At 56.5% G+C, this 20,875-nt stretch overlaps 1 protein-coding gene across 1 annotated transcript; it reads left to right on the top strand.

The window, feature by feature from the left end:
* Positions 1-7,424: 7,424 nt before the first annotated feature.
* On the top strand, positions 7,425-13,207 carry LOC111151591 (distal-less homeobox 4). Its single transcript, XM_022509668.1, has 3 exons — positions 7,425-7,902; positions 11,357-11,553; positions 11,975-13,207. The coding sequence occupies exons 1-3, from the start codon at positions 7,647-7,649 to the stop codon at positions 12,215-12,217; spliced, it is 696 nt and encodes a 231-aa protein (XP_022365376.1). The 5' UTR covers positions 7,425-7,646; the 3' UTR covers positions 12,218-13,207.
* Positions 13,208-20,875: the final 7,668 nt, after the last annotated feature.

Raw genomic sequence — 20,875 nt, 5'->3', positions numbered from 1 at the left:
GGCGGCTCTCCCCCTCCCCTGGCTTTTGGCGCCTGGCCCAGCCTGGGTTGTTTTCATTTGCATACATCTGCATATATGCAAGTTTCACCTGTGCACTTGGCCAGGGCCCTGGGGAAAGACACCTGTGCAGGGGCAAGAAGGGAAACCAAAGTGGCTGGTTGCCTGCTGGAGCATCCAAACCTGGAATTTTGGTGCATGGTCCACCCGCCCATCAAATGCCTCAATCTCTGGACCAAACACCCAGCCCGGGAACTTCAGAGTCATTTTTGCCTCTGTTCTCTTGTGCTACAATCACCAGGAGAGTTTCTCCTTGAGCCATGCTCTGACACTTGCCCTCCTTTCCACCAACAACCTCCTAACTGAGCTCTCTGCTTCCTGACTCTCCCCTTCCCAGGAAGCCTCTCAGCTCCCACCCTGGTCCTCCCCACTGCCCAAAGCCCCATTCTAAGCTCCTGATTGGTGTCTGAGGCCCTCCACAGTGCAGAACCTCCTGATTTTGTCTTAGCTCCTTCCTCCCATTTTTCCCTTCCAACCAGATGGGTTTAGACCCGGCACACAGCTTTTCTGTGCCTCAGTCTCCCCATCTGGAAGATGGGGGGAAATAACAGGACCCCCTCACAGGGTTTTCTGAAGTTTTCAATGAGGAAATGCACATGGGAGGCACGGCACACAAGCCCACAATAAATATTAACCATTGTAAATATTATTACTCCTCCTACCACCCTTCCGGGGAGGGCATTCCTCTCCTGGGGTCCCTTCTGCCCCCTCAGCCCTTTCCCCTGCCCTTGCTGAGTGGCACTAGCCAGGTAAGACAACTCTGCAGCAGGTAAGAGGACAAGCTGGCCAGCATTCCAATTCTCACTTTTAGGCAAGTTACTCAATCTTTCTGTGCCTCAGTTTCCTTTTCTGTAAAGTGGAGATAATGTGGATACTTATGTCATAAGTGTGATTGATGAGTGAAATGATGCATGTGAGGGCTTAGCACAGTGCCCGGAACACAGAACACACTTAGCAAGTGTTATCTATGTCCCCATTATTGTTGTGTTGACCCAAGACACAGGGCCTCAGATCACTGTTGCTCCCCTTATCCCCCAAAGGCTCCAGAAGCTTCCTCAGAGTTGTTTCCAGGAAGAGTGCCTCCATCGGGATCCTCCTATGTTTATGAGAACCGGAGAATCACTACCTGGCTCTCCTCCATGCAGGTTTCCTGTGGACAGAAACTGAGGCCCCCAGCGCCCTATCAGGTTGGCTGGTAGTTGGGGTGTAGAGCTGAGTTTCCCCCTCCCTACTAGTTCTGGGGCACATTCCCCCAAAATTTGGGCTGAGGAGGGCTTGTCTCCCCTAGAGCTTGAGAGCCTCCTCCTCCTCCCCTCTCCCCCCTGCTGGCTTAGTGCCTCCGCCTTTCATAGCTGAGTCCAGTGCGGGAGGGTTTGGAAGACAGGAGAAGAGTGGGGGTGGGACCCAGGTCCCTCTCACCCTCCCCCTGCCTACCCTGCCTCAACACCAGGTCTGACACCTGCAGCTGGGAGCAGTGGTTCACGGAGGGAAAGTGGGGGATTTTTTTTTTTTTGTACTTGTGATTATTTTTCTCATTTGGGCGTAGGTATGGGGGTGCAGGTGGCCCTGCAGTGCCCACCCGGCCATCCCGCTCTCCTCCCCGAGGCAATGTCGCCCTCACTCTCTCAGGCCCAGCCCAGCAGAGGGAAGGCTGTCCCCTTCATCTTGACTTCAGAGTCCCTGACGATTCAGGGACCCGACCTAGTCTTTTCTTATGAAAGAGAAACAGTCTGGACCTCCAAAGTCTGGCAGGGAGTGAGAAAGTGAAACCAGCAACCCATCCCTACAGACTTCCATAGAACAGAGCGAGTCGCGGATGAGTGTAGGGTGTGTGTGTACCTGTGCAGCGGGTGTGTGCTGGGTGTTCTGTGTCGGTGTGCTATGGTTGTGTATATGCGGCAGGTGTGTGTGGTTGCCTAGGGAGTGGGGCTGCGGCTGCTGCTGTGCGTATGCTTGCCGTGGTCGCCTGAGTTCCGAGCTACGTTGTGGGTGCCTGTGCACACTGCCGCTCAGTTTCTGTGGGCTGGTTTGCACTTCCCCACTCCCGCCCCGTCCTACCGCCACCTTCGCCGGGACGGAGCGAGGGCGACCTCGGCGGAGCGCCCTAGTTTCCGTGCCCGGGTCTGGGAAACTCTGCAGCACTCGGCCGAGCTGCCTTCGTTCCGAGCGCGGGGAATTCGTAGCAGCCGGGTTGGCCTCGGGGCCTCCCGCGGGCTTTCCGCGATCCTCGGCATCTGGCGCTTAGTCCCGCCGTCCGTCTGCCCAGCTCAGGGCGCGGGCTCCTCGCCCAGGCCCATAGCGTCTGGCGCTGGGACAGCGGGCCGGAACCCCGCGCTCGGGCCGCCACCCCCGCGCCCCCCACCGCGCCGCGTCCAGCTCCCTTGCAAGCGCCCAGCTCCAGCCTTGGGGGGGGGGGCGACGCGCAGGGCACCTTCCAGACCGCCCCATCTTTTGTTAACCCTTTTCTTTTTGGGGGGGGTTGGGGATTGTGGTATGTCCAAGAGTCGTCATAGTTTTGTTTTTATTATGTTTGGTGACTTCATATATACGTGCCGGTCATTCAAACGTCCGGGTCAATCCCAAATACAAGACTTTTCCTGGGGCGGAGGCTGGCATTGGAAAGAAAAGCAAAGACGACGCGGGGAGAGTCTGGCTAGAGACCAAGCGGAATGATTCGTGGGTCCCGCCTGCCGAGCACTGTCGGGATCTCAAAGGGCAGACGCTGAGATCTCATCCTTCCCCTCCCCCTGAGAGCTTCTCCAAAGTTATCTGGAAAATGATAGTGGGGGGAAGGTCAATCATAGAGAGAAAGTTCTTCGGGGAGCGTGCGGGTGAGAAGCGCAAACCCAAGTGTGAGGCCGGTGGGCGGTGACCTCAGCCTGCAGTCGGCAGTCCTGCTCCCGCCAGCGCTCATTAGTTGATCAATCCGAAAGAAGAAAAGAGACACAATCATTCAAAGTTTCCAGACAAGGGGCACCTAGCTGGTTTAGTCCACGGAGCCTGCGACGGTCTATCTCAGAGATTGTGAGTTTGAACCCTGCCGTGGGTGTAGAGATTATTTAAAAAATAAAATCAATAAAAATTAAAAAGAATTAAAATAATTTTTAAATAATCACCTTTAAAAAAATGTGAGACAAGTAAAATCGGAGTGTGTGGCGAGGCACGCAGGCCTCTACCAACGGTGCCTTCCCCCGGACTTGCCAAAGGTGGGGGGGCTTTACCACCGCGCACACCGCGGCGGAGCAGAGGGACGAAATCCTCACCCATCCCGCACACACACCCCGCCAAACCAAATTGTTCACAGTTTCCACAAACCAGATTACTACGAAAGCCCCGCCAAATCGCACCTAAATTCGGCTGAGAGTAGAGGAGACCTAACGAAGATTTCGTTTTTGAGACAGTGGGTGGGGTGCAGCGCGGAGGGCGCGGATAATCCCGCACTGGCCGCCCAGGGCCAAGGACTGGGGTCCAGTGGAATCTCTATTCCCCTGAGCAGGGTCCATACAGGTGCTGCGTGGAGTCTGCACCGGGTTAGACCCCAGTGCCGGGCTAGCGTCGCAGAAGCCCGCCGGGTCCGGACTGCAGGGACTGTGCCAAGAGCCCCGAGCACCCACCATGTGTTTCGGTTGTCCAGTATGAACTGCCCCGGAGAGGCACTGGTTAGTATGGAGTTTCCCGCTTCAGGGGAGAGTCCCTCAAGTAAGGCATACATCCCACTGCCGAGGGTATTTACGGATCCCGGTGGGATTGCGCTTTCCCTGAGACCCACAAAGAGCTGCAAACCACCCCGAATGGCCCAGATCCCATCAGGTCGTCGCTGACCCTTGGCTGCCTCTAGAGACCCCAGTGGCACAGTGTCCCTCATTCTGGACCCTGCTGTCCTTTCCTGTAGCTTCACTCCCACGTCCCTGATCTCCAGGCTGGCCCCTTTTGCTAACGGAGAGGATCTGCGTTAGAAAGAACTGGGAGGGCCGCTTCTGGCTATTGTGACAAGCCAGAGGCTGAGAGGTATTGGTAGTGGCAGGAGAGTCCGTTTTGTTTTGCCTGCCTGCCTTTCTCCTCCACTTTCTTCTTGATTTTATTGTGTTTGGGGGTTTCTGTTTTTGCAGTTCATTCTTAAGCAGACAACAAAGGCTTGGATGTGTTCAATGCAGCACCCTCCTGTCATCCTTTCTGGATACAATGCGTCTCAGAGACGGGCAATGACCAACCCAGGCTATCTCTGCCCTCCACTCTGTGAGCTGGGATGGCAACCCAGGCCTCAGACTTCCCAAGCCGGTCCTCCCCTCCCCTCCCCTCTTCTCAAACACACCCTTCTCAGATACAGCCCTTCCTAGTCCCAACACGCAGCCCCTTCTGCCTTCCCTGTCTCGCCCCAGACTCTCAGCTGGGGGCTGGTGGGCTGTGATACAGCTTGGATGGGATCTGTCCTTGAAGAGTCTGCTTCTGAGGAGACAAAAGCATTTCTCAGCCAAGTGCCCCAGACCCACACCCTCCGGCCTGTGGAAGAAAGGAGCCCTGAAGAGGGAGGTGGAGATGGAAGGACATAGTTCCTCATTTGTAAAATGAGGATCATAATGGTACGTACCCTGTGGGTTCTTTGTGAAGATGCCCAGGACTTGAATGCTGTGTTTTGTATGTTCCAAAGGGCTGTAGGGTGTTTCCTACCCCTGCACAGGAATGAGGATCCTGCCTGAGTTCAGTGAAGCCCCTGGGAGTTTAGGAGAGGCTCTCATTATGGGTCTCCCGGTTTGGAGGATGCCCAAAATCAGCTCCTACAGAGGCCTGCCAGAAAACCCACCCTTGCCTTTTTTTTTTTTTTTTTGGCTAGGTCCAGCACAGAAGGGACTCTGGGTACATGACAGAGAGACAAAGTGTCCTTCCTCTCATTCTTTCAGTTCTACCTCAAAAGTACGTCCTTTGTGGGGTGCCTGGGGGGCTCAGTTGGTTAAGCAGCTGCCTTTGGCTTAATCCCAGGTCCTGGGATGGCCTGCATCAGGCTCCCCACTCAGCGGGGAGTCTGCTTCTCCCTTTCCCTCTGCCCCTCCCCCCATTTGAACGCAGGGGCATGCGCACACGCGCACACGCGCACACTCTCTTTGGTTTCTCTCTCAAATAAATAAATAAAATCTTTTAAAAAAAAGTATCTCTTTTGTGTCACCTTCTCTGACAGCCAACTCCACCCAAGAAAGCGTTCTCTTCCTTAGTTGTGCCCTGAGAGGCCATCCTTGGAACTGTTGTGTGGCTGCCTCCTTCCAAAAGAAAGTGATGGTGGTAGATAGAAAGGTTTGGAAGGATATATCCTTGTACGTTCATAGCCCCAGCTCTAAGCTGACATGGTCGTGGCAGGGCTGGAGTTGGGTAAGAAAGGGGGAAAGTGGACCTACGTGAAATTAGCAATTTTCACTTGATACTACACTTGATCTTAGCCAAAAGGCCGAGAAGCAATGAAAGTAGCATTTTTCAACTGAGCAAACCCTCCCCCCTCCCAACAGCACCCTGTTGGATGAGAGGGACTAAGGGGACTAGGTTCTCCAGACACCCAAAGGAAGAGTCTTCCCTTCTCCTGAAGCGCCAAGGCTTCAGGGGCAAGAGCTCAGAGTCAAGTGCTTTCTTGCAAAAACTCATCTCCATTCCAGAGGACAGTCCAGTTTGAAGCCAACTCGCTAGTCTTCCCCTTGGGACACTGACTGGGGGGCTCAACCACCCTGGCACCCCCACCCCTTTGATCTCTCTCTCTCTGATCTTGACCATCTTCCAATGGCTTCTCTTCTCAGCCTCCCCCTTTGTCTGATCTTGGTCTTCTCCTACCCTCCAATTCTAAGACTGCTGCCTTCCCTCTGAGCCCTGATAATGGGAGCAAATGTGTATATACAAACGTGACTAAGCCCCACAGAGCTGCTTACTCAAAGCAGAAGAGGCATGTAGGTGGGTATGCTGGGGAATCTGTGGGGACTGGTGGATTTGGGGGTGTAACTGTCTCTCCTACTCCCATGAATCAACTTAGAGGTGTGTGGACGGCTATCACTCATGGAGGGTGGATACATATGCCTAAATGCTTATTTGCTTGGATTTCCTGCATTTTTGAGTGTGTACATGGGCGATTTGACTTGTTATAGTTGTGGGTCCGCTTAAGAGACAAGTATGGTGTTTTTTCAGGGATAGTGCTATTTATCTTTGGGTACATATATATACCCAAAACAGATGGGCTTTGCAATCTGAGCCTACACTCCGTACTTGCAGATCCGTGAATGAACCTCTCAGTTGTGGAGGGATGCTAATGTGAACATCAGTGTAGAGGCCTGTGTTTGTATGTATGTTGTATCTGAATGGAGCCTGTGTGTAGTTGTGTACCTGTGGCTGCAGGTAACTTGCGTACGTGGACACCTGCCCATTAAGGTCTCGGGTACTAAAGTTTAGAGGCAGGTCCTGCACAGATTGGAAAACGCGGCCACCAAGACAGGCCCGCCGTGTTTCCTGCGCCCTCGGAAGAGTCATCAAACCGGACTCGCCTCCTACTCGGTGGATTTTGCCCCGGTTCCTGCAAGACTTCAGCCTCACAGGGCGCCAGGAAAGGCGGGGTGCCGCACGGGCAAAGCCGGGACTGCGGGTCCCTCCAGCGGCCTTGGGGGGCCGGCGGGAGCCTCGGTGTCGCAAGCGCACGGGGGCCCCTGCCGGAAGCGGAAGCCGGGACGGGGGTGCGGCGAGGCGCAGTCGCGGCGGTCGCGGCGTGTCAGCCCGAGGGCGCCCCGCGGGGGCGTGTGCGCCGCGCGCGTGCTGGGCAGGCTGGCGGCGGGGCGGTACCTCCCCCGACCCGGCGTCTGTTTACCAACGAACTGCAGCCGCTCGGCAGCGACGCATTCCGACGAGCTGAATAAGCTGCCTGCGCTGGCGGTCTGGTCTCGAGTCCTTTGCGGGTGGGCGGCAACGGGATCAGCGGCGATGCAGATCCCCGAGAGCTGGAGAGCGCGGCTGCCGGTGCCCGGAGTCCCCGCAGCCGCCGGGCCTCCGCCACGACCCTGCTCCCTTCGCCCTGGGCAGTCCCAGCCCGGCCAGCTCCCTCGCGTTTCTGCCATTGAAACCGAGGTTCCCAGACTGCCCCAATCGCCGTGACACCCCGGCACACCTCGCCGAGAAGACCCCGAGGTAGCTGGGCCTGGAGCGTGCGCACCGCCCCTGTGATCTCTCGGTTCTGAAATTCCCTACCGCGGGCTGCCCCGGGGGCGGGCCCCGGCTCCAGTCTCCGTGAGGTCACCGCGTGCGGCGGCCAATCCGCGGCGTCTAAGTGGGCGGTGCCCCCGTCGGGTCCCGGGAACCGAACCCGAAAGCGAGACGAGGGGGGCCCCATGGATTTAGGGGGGAGGGGAAAAGCCATGGGGGGCACCCCTTCGGAACCCCTTTCCCAGGCGCGCGCTCTCCGCTGGAAGAGGCGCAGAGAGATACTTTCCCGGGAATCCTAAGTGTGCGGGAGGCTGGCTGGGGGCTCATCCGGTCCCAACGCCCGAGGCTCAGAAAAAAGAGAGTTGGCAGAGGGAGCGGACTACGTGCCGAGCCATGGCCTAGGCCCTTCCGACCCGGCCCCGGCCGCAATGACCTCTTTGCCCTGCCCCCTCCCTGGCCGGGACGCCTCCAAAGCCATCTTCCCGGACATCGCCCCTGTCCCATCGGTAGTGGCTACCTACTCGCTTGGCCTGTCCCCCGCAACCGCAGTCGCCTCCGATTTGCCCTACTCTGGGCCTTATGGCCCCCTCCTGTCCTACTCCTACACTGCGCAGGCGACCCCGGGAGACACCTACCTGTCCTGCCAGCTACCCGCGGTTCCCTCTGAGCAGGAGCCGAAGGCAGGTAAGTCTGGCCGCCGCGGCTCTTCCCACCTCTGGGGTCCTGATCCCGTGCGTCCCTAAACTTCTCCCTCGCCTGGTTGGGCGCAACTAGCGGGATTCAGACCTTACTCAGATTCCACGGGATCTGGGGGTGGGGGGAGGGCGAAGGGATGGGGCGGGAGACGGGGGGAGGGGCGGGGGCGAGCTGATCTAGGTCTCCTTTTCCAGACCGACCTGGTTTCGATTTGCAGTCGTGTGAAGCCGGGCGGCTGGGCTCCTTACCCCACCCCCTGGAGCAGCGGGGTTGTGTGTACCTACGTGTAACGGAAAACTGAAACAATCCAGATGTGGGTGTGGGTGCCTAGCCCCTGCCCCAGGATTGTTTCCGTCGTGCACTCCTTCCCTACCCCAGTCGTCTCTCCGCGTTTGTCTTGTCTCAGAAAGCAGCCCTCAAGCCAGAGCCAGACAAATGGAAGTCAGGCCGCAGTGGGAGGGCAGTGGAACTGGGGGCTGATTCGGGGCCCCTTCCCCCCTCCCTTGGCGGGTGCCTGAATATGCCCGACAGAGACTGGAAGCTGGCCTGGCGGAATGGGGGCCGGGACCCCGCCACTCATTGTTTTAAGAATGTAACTACAGGTGTGTCAGGCAGTCTCTAGCTGTAGACCCTGGTCCCCTCAGCGCTGAAGGAGCAGGCCCTCTGGGACATCTCCACCCCTTGTCGTTGTGGGGGATGGGTTAGGCCCCAGTTCCTGTTGTCTGGAGCAACATGGAACCCCTGAGAAAGTGCTATCTGGGAGGCCTCAAAAAGGCCAAGGAGCTAGCCTGTCTTCCTGGTCCTGGGCCTGGTATGGCGGAAATGCTTGTAACCCTATACATAGCCACCTGTACTATCTCCGAATTAGAGCTCAGGTCCCCTGTCCTCCCTGCTCCCACCTAATTGCCCCCACAATTGTCTTTAGCACAGTCTCCTCCAAGGACGCACACCCACTGGGTGGGAGTCGGCCTTGGCCAAGACATCTCTCTCCGTTACTCCAACACAGGAGCTCAGAAAACATCAGAGCCAGAAGCGACCCTAAGGATTTGAGAGCTCAGCCTCCTTGATGGCCAAACTGAGGCCCAAAGAAACTGAGGTCCAAAGAAAGCCAATTTGCACTTGGCCCTTGCAAATTGACTTTCGATGCATGAGGCCAGAAAAGAGGATTTTAGGGAATTTCCTCAGAGCCCCCAAAGTTAATTGCCTTCTGTGCCAACTGGGCTGCCTCTCCCAGGCCGCTGGGTCTGTCCTTGTTAGAGGAGGAACAGTTGGGAGAGGAGGTTTGTGTGTTTGTTTGGTTTTGGGTTGGTTTTTTTTTTTTTATACAAATTATCTAGTTTCTACAAACGAATCCCTCAGAGTCTTCCCTTTAGTACATGGCACATTTGTGTGTATGTGTGTGTAGTGGGGCTGGGAATAAGATAGCCTTGTCCTTCAGAGAATTGTTTATGGGGTTAGTATTTTCCTTCCTGTCCTCTGCATGCCTAGCCTTCCCTCTGCCACCTCTAAGGACGAGAGAGTGGAGAGTTCCTTTACAGAATTTCCCCGGATCCAACGAAAACCATACACATGCTTAGTCTAGATGGTTGCATTTTTTCTCCCAAAGCTGGTGGATTTGCCCGTTCTAGTGTGAATGATTGGGGTGTGAGAGAGGGCTTGAGTCCTCTTTTTGCCCCCACTCCATGCCCACCCCTGCTTCACGGAGAGGTTTGGCTCCAAGAGAGCCCTGCCACCACCCGGGGGGGGGGGGGCCCGCCGGTGCGGCGCCGGCGCCTTGAGGGAGGCCTTTGGGCTCCAAGATCGCGACCAGGGCAGATCCAGTCGCGACTTGCCGCCGCTGGTGTGGAGAAGGGCAGTTGTCGGGAAAGGAAGTTGAAGGGGCGCCCGCCGGGAAAGCGAGGGAGCCGAGGGCTGGAGGAGTTCAGTAGCCGGGCTGCCTCCCAGGCGATGCGTCCCCGCCCGAGCCGCGCTCTCCCCGCAGCCAGAGAGGCGTGGGGGGATCGGTCGCTGGGCAGCCAGCCTGGGGCTGCGAGCCTTTGGGTCGAAGCAGGGGAGGCCGGACAGGCGCAGGCGGGAGCGGAAACCCAACGGTTTTTCTGGGAATTGGCCGAGGCGGGGGTCGAGGGGGGTGGATCTGAGAAGCCTGCAGCGCCCAGGGCCACGGGGTAGGGATGCGGGGGAGGTGAAGGCAACCGGTCACCGCGGCCGGTCCGGGGCGAGGAACCACACTCCTGGGGGAGCACGACTGGAGGGAGGGGCGCGGTGAGAGTGGGGGTCGCGGGCGGACACCAGCTGCGTCTGGGCACCAGAGCCACGAGCTCTCTCGGCTGGGGTGGCCCAGCAGACCTGAGTGGAAAGCTGCAAACGTGGCCCTAAGCCCGGGGGCATTTCGGTCACTTTGTCCTCCCAGTCCTATCACCCTAATGGAATGGTCCCGGATTGTCCCCACAGATTGGCGCAGGTTGGGGCCGCTTGAACGGGAAGAGGAGGACCCCTCGCCCCGCAACCCCTGTATTCTAGAGGGCCACTGTTACTCCGCGGAGGTTCCTGGAGTGACTGGGCCTGGGGGCAGGAGGTGACCAGACCTCGCGGGGCAACCCGGCAGCGCGGCAGCGCGATACTGGAGCGGCCGCAAGGGCCGGCGCCGACCGGCGCTGCGCGCTCTCCGAATCCCGGTCCCCATCCTCGAGAGCCGTGAACCCCTCTGTGAGTGTGGCGGGGCGCAGGAGGGGTCGCCTCAGTCCCCCCGGGCTTCTAGGGTCCCAGAAAGCCGTCTGTCCCAGCCCGCCGGCCATGGGGGAGGAGAGAGCGGGTCACGCCTGCAGGTTGCACCCCGGGAGAGGGCCTGTGTCTTGCAACAGGGGATGGTAAACCTTGGGAGACCTTTCCATACTCCGATGCTGGGGAGGGGGGCGCGTGCGCATCCTGGCTTTCAAGCCCGCTTGGTCGGGCCCTCTGACCCACCTCTCCTCTGGCAGCAGGGAAGCTGCCACGCAAACACGTCTCTGAGCATTGCCCTGGTGTTCCCTCCGCCTGGAATGACCTGCCCGCGTCAGCGACAGGCCTCAGCCCAGCCCCCAACAGAGCCTTTCCGCCCCGCCCCGCCCCAAGCTGGCGCCACCGCACCCTCTTGAACTCTGACCTCTGGCCCCTGGAGCCACCTGTACCCTCACTCCGACCCCTGGAGCGCTCTTCCTGGGGTCACAGAACGCATAAGAGTGGGAGATCCCTGAGGGCAAGGACCATTTCTTGTTCCACCTGGCTCACAGGGGGCGTGGGTCGGAAGGGGGCGTGGAGCGGAAGGAAGAGGAGGGCGGAGCCCGGCACCTGCGTTTCTGGCGGGTCGGAGGCCTACATGCAAACGAGATGCAAATGAGCTCCTGGAGCTGCGCGTCGGACCCTCTCACCTTCCCGCACGCACTGCCCTGTGCTTGCCCCCCAGACTCGGAGAAGCAGCCGCTGTCCCCGGAGCCCTCGGAGCAGCGCCCGCAAGCCCCGACCAAGAAGCTCCGCAAGCCGAGGACCATCTACTCGAGTCTGCAGCTGCAGCACCTGAACCAGCGTTTCCAGCACACGCAGTACCTGGCGCTGCCCGAGAGGGCCCAGCTGGCCGCGCAGCTTGGCCTCACCCAGACCCAGGTGAGGCCGTCCTGTCCTTCCTGCAGCTAGCCTTCCCCACATGTGTTCTCTGGGAACCCACCGCCCTCCCCAGGGGGGGGATGCCCCAGGAGTCCCCTAGCCCTGTGGTTGCGGGTCTCCAGCGTGTGTTAAGAGCGGGCCCACAGTTTCCTGTGTGTGTGTGGGGGGGGTTGTGTTAAAAGGTGTGTTTGGGGAGGAGGGGTGGATGCAGGTAGAGGAGGGAGCCCAGACGGGAGAACTGGGTACTAGCTCGGGGCGGGACCTCGGGTGACTTCGGGGACTCTGGAGGACTGCATCATGTCCCCAGCCTCTGCCCTGCTCCCAGGACTGTGGTGCGGTTGAGTCCCTTTCCCTGGCTCACCGTGGCCTCCCACACGCACACCCTTCTTCATCTTCCCTCTTTCCCTTCTTCTCTCCAAAGGTAAAGATCTGGTTTCAGAACAAACGCTCCAAATACAAAAAGCTCCTGAAGCAGAACTCTGGAGGACAGGAAGGGGACTTCCCTGGGAGACCCCCCTCCTTGTCTCCCTGCTCCCCACCCCTCCCATCCCTCTGGGATCTGCCCAAGGCAGGGGCCCTGCCCACCGGTGGCTATGGCAACAACTTTGGAGCCTGGTATCAGCATCACTCCCCAGATGTCCTGGCTCCATCTCAGATGATGTGAGTCCCAGGAAGGGGAAGGGTGGGTCGGCCCCCACCCCCACCCCATCCTCCACAAAGCCCAGGACCCAGCCCACCTGCACCCCTTCTGGTCTCAGAGGAAACCAGCTCCAGATAGGTTTTCTCAAGTGGACAAGGAATTAGAGGAGAACAAGCATGGGGCGGAGTCCGGTCTCCCTTGCCCTGTAACCCAAATAGCCTAATCAGGACTTTGGTCTTAACTCACCGCCCCCCAACCACGACTATGAACTGGACACATGCCCTCCTGCTGATCAGAGGCTCTGGAGGGAAAGTCGCTGGCTGAGGCTCAGACTTCTTCCAGGACCCCTAGTCTTCCCACCCCTTCCCTGGACTGCAGTCTGCCACAGCCTGGAGGCGAAACTAAGAAACACTTGAGTAACTTTTCCTCTCTGTGTACCTTGGGTCTCAACCAACCCTGTTATGAGCAAAAGCAGAAATGAAGTGGGCATCCCAAGTCTTCACGATGAGCACCATCGGGTGCCCCACCCCCATCGATTTTTCCCAGTGGTTGGCCCATTAGCCCCATGACTGATACACTGCCTCACCAAGGTAGTGCCACCAAGGTGGTACCTCACCAAGGTGAGGTAGAAGAGATGCCGAAAATGTGGAATTTGTGGACCTATGGGTAATTCATCCTCTTCTAAAAAAGACTTCTTCTTCCCATGTCTGTTCAGTTGCAGTGGATAACACATCCAATTATCCTTATTTATTATGAACCTAGCCCCTCCTTTCCCACCCTTAATACCTAACAACCTCACAAGCATACCCTCTTGGAAACCCACAGGGTAACACTTTGGAGAGCATGGGTGGGGCGAACAGACTCTCTGGATGCGTATAAGAAGAGACACCCCCAAATAGGGAGGGTGGAATGGCAGTTCATCTCCTCACAGCTCTCTGTCCAAAGGAACCGCTTCTGTTTATGACCCGTCTAGCGTTCTCCACACCGGGAGCTTTCGGAGATTAAATCTGTGCAAAAGCCTGGGCCCTGGCTGTGAGTCTGTTTCCCAACTTCTAGGGGTGGGTGTTCATTGTTCGTCTCTCATCTCCTGCCAGATTCTTCCAGCACTGAGCTAGAGGACTGGATGCAAGTTTTACCTCTGCCACTAACTAGCTCTGCTGATGTAGCTCTGGAATATTCTAATGACCATTTTCATACACTCCCATGTGAAGCTGGAATATGTCAGTACTGCAAATGACCCAAGTCTGAATGGTCCTCACCTGCAAATTCTGGCCTCGTCCAGATCTGGAGGGAGCCAGGGCCAGGAGTCCCCCCATGCCCCATCTTCCTGTCCCTGCTCACCTGACAAGGGGACATGCCCACTGAGCCAGTCCCATCTTCCCAGTGTGCTCCTTGGGCTAGAGAGGTCCCAGCCCACCTATGGGAAGGGGGAGGAGGAGAAAACCCCAGAAGGACCTGGACTTCTCCTCCATCCAACAAACATGCCTGAAGCCGCCGCTCTGTGTTAGATCCTGGAGATCCCGGGTGACTGAGGCATATGGGGGAGCCAGACAGATGGCCAGCCCCTTGTGCCGTAAGGGCCAGGTTAGTGGAAGTAGTGCAGTATAGTCAGGGGCTTCAACTCAGCCTGGACCCAGCTGTGCATTCATGGCCTCCACACCCCATCACACACAGCACCCAGTGGCAGAGAGGCCCAGGGACAGGGCTGCGAACAATTCAGGGAATCCAGCCCAGCTTTGGCCCAAGGGATTGGGGGAGGGGCCTCCAATTCCAGGCAAAAAGTTCCCGAGTCATCTTCCCTTTTACTGCCTAAACCTGTTCCCAAGCACTGAGAACTGGAGGGGCTGCCTTAGTTGGAAAATCCCACCCAGGCACTTTGAGCCAAACCCCCTGGCCCAAGAGAGGCCCAGGTTCGGGTCTCTGTAGAGTAGAAGAGGTACAAAGTTAGTGGAACCCCCACCCCAGGAAGCCTGCTGTCAGCCCCTCCTAGGCCCCTTCTGGGTCAGTGGCCACCCCCACTTGCCGCAACACACCTGGAGGGTTATCCTGCGGTTGGCAAAAGGCATGGAGTAGGCCAAAGCCAAGATCAGAGCCCTGAGGAATGGGGGTGCCAAGAGCTGCACCCCCTCTTCTTCTGGGTCTTCCCCTGCCTCTAGCCCACAGCTCCATAGGCTCTCAGGGCCCAGCCCCAGGTCCCTCCCCTGGGTCTTCTCGGAGGCCACAGGCCCTCAGGGAGGCTGTTCCTCCCACTGCAGGTTACACTCCTCTTTCCACAGACCCAAGATAAGATCTACCGCCCCATCTCGGAAAGCCTCCAAAGGCGAGATTAATTGGACAGCACAACACGAGTCGCATCGTTAAAACAACAGCCCAGGTTGTAAAGTTAAGTAGCAGAAGGAGTGTAATTACTCTCCCAGCCAGAGGCCAGCTGCCCCCCTTCCCTACCCCATCCACCTGACCTTTCCAGGGGAAACGGGAGTCCTTTCCACTTGGGAGCTGGTCCAACTCCCTGGGCTCCTGGGTGAGGATGGGCTTGAAACCCCAGGTGGGGGGAATGCGCCCCATTCACCAACCTCAGGCCATCCGAACTGTAGAAGGGGAACCTAGGGTTCCCCGTGAAGACTCCTCTCTGGGAAAATCGGGTCCATAAAGGAGCCGGGACAAACTGGTTAAGAATGGCAGTTTGGGCCTCCAAAGTGTCCAGCTCTGCTGTGTGACTTTCGGCAAGTTACTTAACCTCTCTCTGAGCCTGGTGTTCCTCCCCCCTTGAGATGGGAATGCTAATAGGACCAGCTCCGCAGTGTAGCTGTGATGATGAAGTGAGATAGTCCTTGTAACACGCTTGACACGGTGCCTGGAACACGGTACGCGCTTCACAAATGGCATTTATGGCTGCTGGGTGATTATCGGGGAGGAGGGGCCACAGCCAGGGTGAGTTCTTACCGCCACCACCATCCATTCGACTCTCACCTCTCTGCCTCCCCAGGGTAGGGAGGAAGAATGGGGCTGGAGCCTGGAGACCCACGCGCATTCCCTGTCACCACCGTTGGAAAGCAGGGCACAGGCGAGGTCCTAAATGCGGAAGGGCATCTAAAATCAGCTAAGACTGGAGAATGGGAACCCGGAGGCTGGGGCCCACTCTCTCACCTTCAAGGGTCTCAGCCACGGGAGAAGCCGACTTGGGGCTTCCCTCCCCTCTCCCCATATGCTATTTTAAGACAGGCCCCCCATTCTCTCCCCCAACAAAATGAGATTCAATTAATTTAATTAAAGCAATTTTGGGAGCAGCTCCTGAAGGTTTCCAATGTGAGATAATTACAAGTAATTTGCTGCCGTGAAGAGGAAGAGAGTGCACAGGGTCTGGGGGCGAAGGAGGCAGCCCCTCTCCACCAAACGGTCGCAGATCTAGAGGGACTCCACATTGCAATCTTAACCGCCCTCCCATTGGCCAAATTACTTGCAGGTGGGAAGTGGGAGAAGGCGGTGGTGGGAGGGGGCTGGGAAGACATGGAGTGACAGACCCCCCTCCCCCATCCCCAAATCTGCTGTGCGAGGTGGGGGTGGGGAGCGGGTGGTTCCCCGACAAATTGTCTGCATAGCCCTTGTAGCTGATTACTCAGCTCCAAGCCTCCTCTGAGTCTGGGTGCCCGAACTTGCCTCTGGGATTGGATCCAGAGTCAATGGAATGTTATCCGGGGTAGCTGAGGCCTGTGTAGACGGGGTCTCAAAGATGCAGGACTTCTGCAGAAAGTGTAAGGGATGTGGGTAGAGAGGCGAAAGGCCAGAGGAGGCTAAACCAACTTCTTCAACTTCTCCGTTCCAAGGCGGTGATGACACACCCATTCTCCCTCCTCCCCTGATTGAGTTCTGCTGGAGCCTCCCCTCCGATTCTTTCCATTGTTGTGGTCGCAGGGGTGGGGGGTTGGGGGGCAAATCTCTCAGCTCTCAGTCCTCAGGACCACAGAAGCCTCTTCCTTCAGAAAAGCATCCCCGCTGGTGTTTCCCACCCCCAGTCACCTGGATAACTCTTTCCATGCCAAGACTCCTGTGGTCTCTGAGGGGACGGGATGGGGGGACTAGAGGTAGCCAGGTAGCCAGAAGGAGTGGGAAGCTGAGAAAGAGGGGTGAGTGGGGCTTCAGGCTTCTGGGAAGCCCCCTCTGAACCCTGCCCACAGACAGCTGGTTTTCAAGGGACTAGGGTCCCCTTTTACTCGGAAGTTCCGGTTCCAGGCGGTGAGTAACGTTTTTTGCAGTAATGGTGGAAAAGAAAAATTCTCTGACACCCAAAGTATTTATCTCTCATGTCCTCCCTTCTCTGCCATCTCTTCCCTTATTTCTCCCATCCTGAGGAGGGGTGAAGAGGAAGGCCTCCAGCTCTGATTTCTCTCTCCTCTAGCCCTTGCCACACCCCTTCTCCCTGGAGCCATTGAGCACCCTGGTGACTACTGTCTCTCCCCTTCCAAGATGAAAAAGCTTAGAGAGGGAAAAGGGGCTGCTTCTCCCCCTTTCCTGGCCAACTCAGATGGGTTCAGAAGGGGGAATCAAAGACCTTTCCACTCCCATCCTCAAGATACCAGAGCGTTGGACAAGGCACAGAGCCAGACAGACGTGGCACAGGGACTCCACAAGTGCACCCACACTTCCACCAAAGAAGGTGTGCACACAGGCAGGCAGCCACACGGCGGTGCACACGTGGTTGGCAGAGCTGCACACAGACACGTGAGTGCATGCACACGAGGCCCCACCACGATTGTAGACGGACACATGCACTCTCAGGTTATACACTCATAGAGAGAAGGACAACACACAGGGCTGAGCTAGGAGGAGGCATGGGGACTTAAACACAGGCAGAAGTAGAGAGAAATAGAAACATACCCAGAAATGCATAGACTAGCTTCCCTGTGTGTGTGTGTGTGTGTGTGTGTGTGTGTGTGTGTGTGGAGTGCAGACGGCTCTCTCTCTCTCTTGCTCTCTCTCTGTCCCCCACCCACCTCTCACTCTGGTCCTTTGTCCTAGCTCTCTGTCTCCTATTTTCAGGGAGGATTTCCCTGGTGAGCAGCTGGGGAGGGAGACTGAATGGCCACAGAAACCCAGTAATTTTATTATGACTTTATTTTCTTTGTTCCCTGAAGCCTTGCCTCCTTCTCTCCCTGAGCTCCAGCAAGAGAGCCTGTGCTAGCCCTCCCTGCCACATTCCATAGCTCCCAGACAAGGCCATCGATTCCAGCCAAGGCCCAGGAACCCAAACATTGTCCTCTCTGAGATCCCCACGGATTCCCCCACCCCTATTCCCAGCCCTGAGGGCAACTCCAGCAGCCGTGAGGGAGGAAGGGGACCTGTGCTGCTCTGCCACTACTTGCTGTGACCTTGGGCAAGTTACAAACCCTCTCTGAGGCTCAGATCAATTCTCCTGCCAAATCCTCTGTGTGTGTGTGTGTGTGTGCGTGTATGTGTGTGTGTGCGTGTGCGTGTGTGTGTGTGTGTAGTGGTAGAAATGTCTCCACCACCACTTTCCACTCCGGTCTGGAGCTGTGTAAGGCAGAGCCTGTCTCCCATCAGACTGGAGGCTCCTGAGTACAGGGCTTTGCCTCCCTTGTCAGAATAGGTGCATTCAGCCACTCTTTCCAACCCCGTAGCTTGATGACTCTAACGTACTCAGCCCCATTGGCATCTTGGGGGACATGTCTGGCCAGCCCAGGAAGGGAGAGGAGTTGGCCCCAGCTTCCTCCAAACATCAAGGATTCTGATTCAACGCCTCATAGTGCCAGACCTTCTGCTTCTCTGGCCCAAAAATGGAGAGATGACTTCATTTCCAGGGGAGGGTGCCACTCTTTATGGAATATATGTGGAACATATTCCTCTCAGCTTCGTCTGAACCATCCCTTTTAGAGTCCAGTTGAACTTGGGGTCAGATGGAAGAAAGATCCTTTGGCCAGCATGAGGAATTCCCCTCTGGTCTGCGGCCCACACTCTCTCATCCCCCTGCTTCAAGCCGATGAAGAACATCCAGCCCGAGTCATGAGGCTGGGAGCAGGGCATCGAATTATCCAACAGAGATCATGGGGCTCCCTGGGGGGGTATCATTCTTCCCCCCTCTGCTCAGGAATCCCCTCAGCCTAGAAGCCCACCCCATGATCACTTGCTCTGTCCTGTTTTGCCTGACCCTTCAGGACTCGTACTCTGCCCTCAGACTGGGTTGCCAGACAACAGGGCACCAGCCTCCGCTCTCAGACTGGGGGCTCTCCCACTCAGTGGTTCCTTGCTTTGCTTGACCACCCCTCTCTCAACCCTGGTGCACGCATTGTTTTTGGGGTAGAGGGCTGCCTGCCGATGAGGGCACATGACTCTTGCCCAGGTCCCTCCTCTCTCACTGCCCAGCCTACCCGCTGCTGCTGCTGCTGCTGCTGCTGCTGCACCAGCCACCAGGCCACTCCTCTAGGGCTGGACCCAGAAGTTGCTTTCTCTGTCTCTGCAAGCCAGGGCCTGTTGCCGACTCCTCCTCCCAGCCCTGGAGCCACCGGGAATTCTTTGCTCCAACAGATCCTGGGGGAAGCCAGACCACAGGAGCCTCCTGACATGCCCCTGCCGGGCTCCTGTCACATTCCCCAAGCCCAGGGGGATCAGCTGGGTCCACCAAGGCAGGCTTCGCCCATCCCTTGTGACCTCCTCAAGTCTTCCTACCTCCCTTTCCAAAGACTGAATCTGCCCTGGGACTCATCCTTGACTTTGGGTCCTTCCCATTCCCAGCCCCTTGGCAGCCCCATCTGTGCAGAAAGACTTAGTCCTCCAGACTCCTTGAAAAGTAAAATTTGCCTTCTCTGGGGAGACTTCATGGAGTCTCTGGAATGCAGACCTGTAGCTCCAAGGCTTTGGGCCAGTCACTTTACCTTCCTGGGTCTTCCTTTCCTCACTGATGCAGTGGGGATAACGATCAAACTATCTCAGAAGGTCATGGAGACAGGGAGAGTGTCTCCTTGGTATGTTGTGAAATATGCCAAGCGTGCCAGGGGATATGGGGATTTATGTCTTCACCTTGGCCATACCAATTTGGTGACAAAAGTGTCCCTCTTCCCCCACTCACCTAAATTCTCCTCTGACTCACCAGCTTACCATGCAATGGTGAAGAGGACACTTCTGGCTCCAGGAACACAAAATAATAAAGAACCAAGGCCTGAGTTCAAATCCCACTCTGTGACCTTGGGCCAGTTTCCTAACCTCTCTGTGCCTCACCTTCTTCAACCGGTGAATTAAGATAATGACAGCATGGTCTTCACAGAGTCGTGGTGTGGACTACATGAGTGAAAAACACAAAAGGTATTATATTATAATAAAGTAAGGATTCAGCAAGGATTAATCATCATCGCTATCTTTGACCAGAGAAACCTTCTCTGCCCAGAAGAGATCTTGTCCCAGCACTCCAATGCCTCTGTTGATCTCCACCTGTGAGCAGAACCCCAGTCCAGTTGAAGTCCCCAGAAACCCAGAAACCCCAGAAACGCGAGTGGTGGGCTGCACTTCAAAGCTGCTTTGAGAAGAGGGAAGGAAGTTCCACAGGAGGCTGGCAGGGTGATGATGTCTGATTGGGCTTCTAGGAACCCCAGAATCCCAGTCCCCAGCCCTCTAGGAAACCCAGGTGAGGAGGCAAGACCATCCAGGAGCTGCCAAGCTCAGAGCTAAGGCAGAGGCATGTGAGGCCCCTGACTTCGGCTTTCAGGAGAGTTTATCCCTCCTATAACCGCAGAATTCCTTCTACCAAGCTTAAGAAGCGCTGGTAAAACCATTCCTTTTTACTGATATTTGATTGTATACCTAGAAAACTCAAGAGACTCTAGGAGGGAAAAAAGACAGAATTAAGAACATTTTGGTATAGTGGCTAGATACAAGGTGTACAGAAGACATCAGTAGCTGTTTTCTAGAATAAATAAGGGGAAATATTCCTATGAGAATGCAAATACAAAATAACACAGTGCTCTAAGTATATAGTTGGGGAGAACCCCTGCCCTCTTAGCTTCTGTTGGCACCAAGGCCCAGCACATGGGTCTGCCCTTGGTGGCCATCCTTCCATCACATCTGAAGCATGGCAGACTTAGACTGGAATCAAGAAAGCGATTTTCTAGTAGGAGGAGAAATTCCCAGTATGAGAGCTCTGCCCCACTCAGAGGAGGAGGGATCAGCTTTGGGCCTACTGAAGGTGCCTAGAACTCCCTAGGCCAACTGAGGAGGGCTGGTTTCATTGAAAACCAATAGAAAGTTTGTTGAGCTACATGCTAAGCCCTTCATATGTATTTTTTCATTTCCTCAGCAGCCCTGCAAGATAGGTATGATTAGCTCCATTTTATAGAGGAGGGAAAGGGAGGCTCAGAGAGGGCAAGTGACTTCCCTGAGGTTACACAGCTAGTAAGTATCCAAAACCAGGCCATGAGCTCAGGAGTCTGCATACATGTGCCTGTTTGGACATGTGGTCCTAGCCTACAGAATGACAATCCTGGTGTCTCTAAGGGCACAGGGCAAGTCTGAGAACAAGGGGAAAGGTCCAGCTTGGCCCCCGACACTCCTTCTTTCCGTTTCACCCTTGGAGTCCATGGGGTGGTAAGAGGCCCACAGACCAGGGATTCAGAAGGCTGGACTCTGTTTCACACTCATCGGGGGACTTTAGGGGAAACTACAGAACTTCTCTGAGCC

The sequence above is a fragment of the Enhydra lutris genome, unplaced genomic scaffold (genome assembly GCF_002288905.1).
Source record: "Enhydra lutris kenyoni isolate GAN:26980312 unplaced genomic scaffold, ASM228890v2 scaffoldscaffold26, whole genome shotgun sequence".
Classification (NCBI taxonomy): Eukaryota; Metazoa; Chordata; class Mammalia; order Carnivora; family Mustelidae; genus Enhydra; species Enhydra lutris.
This window is presented reverse-complemented; position numbering and strand designations above follow the sequence as displayed.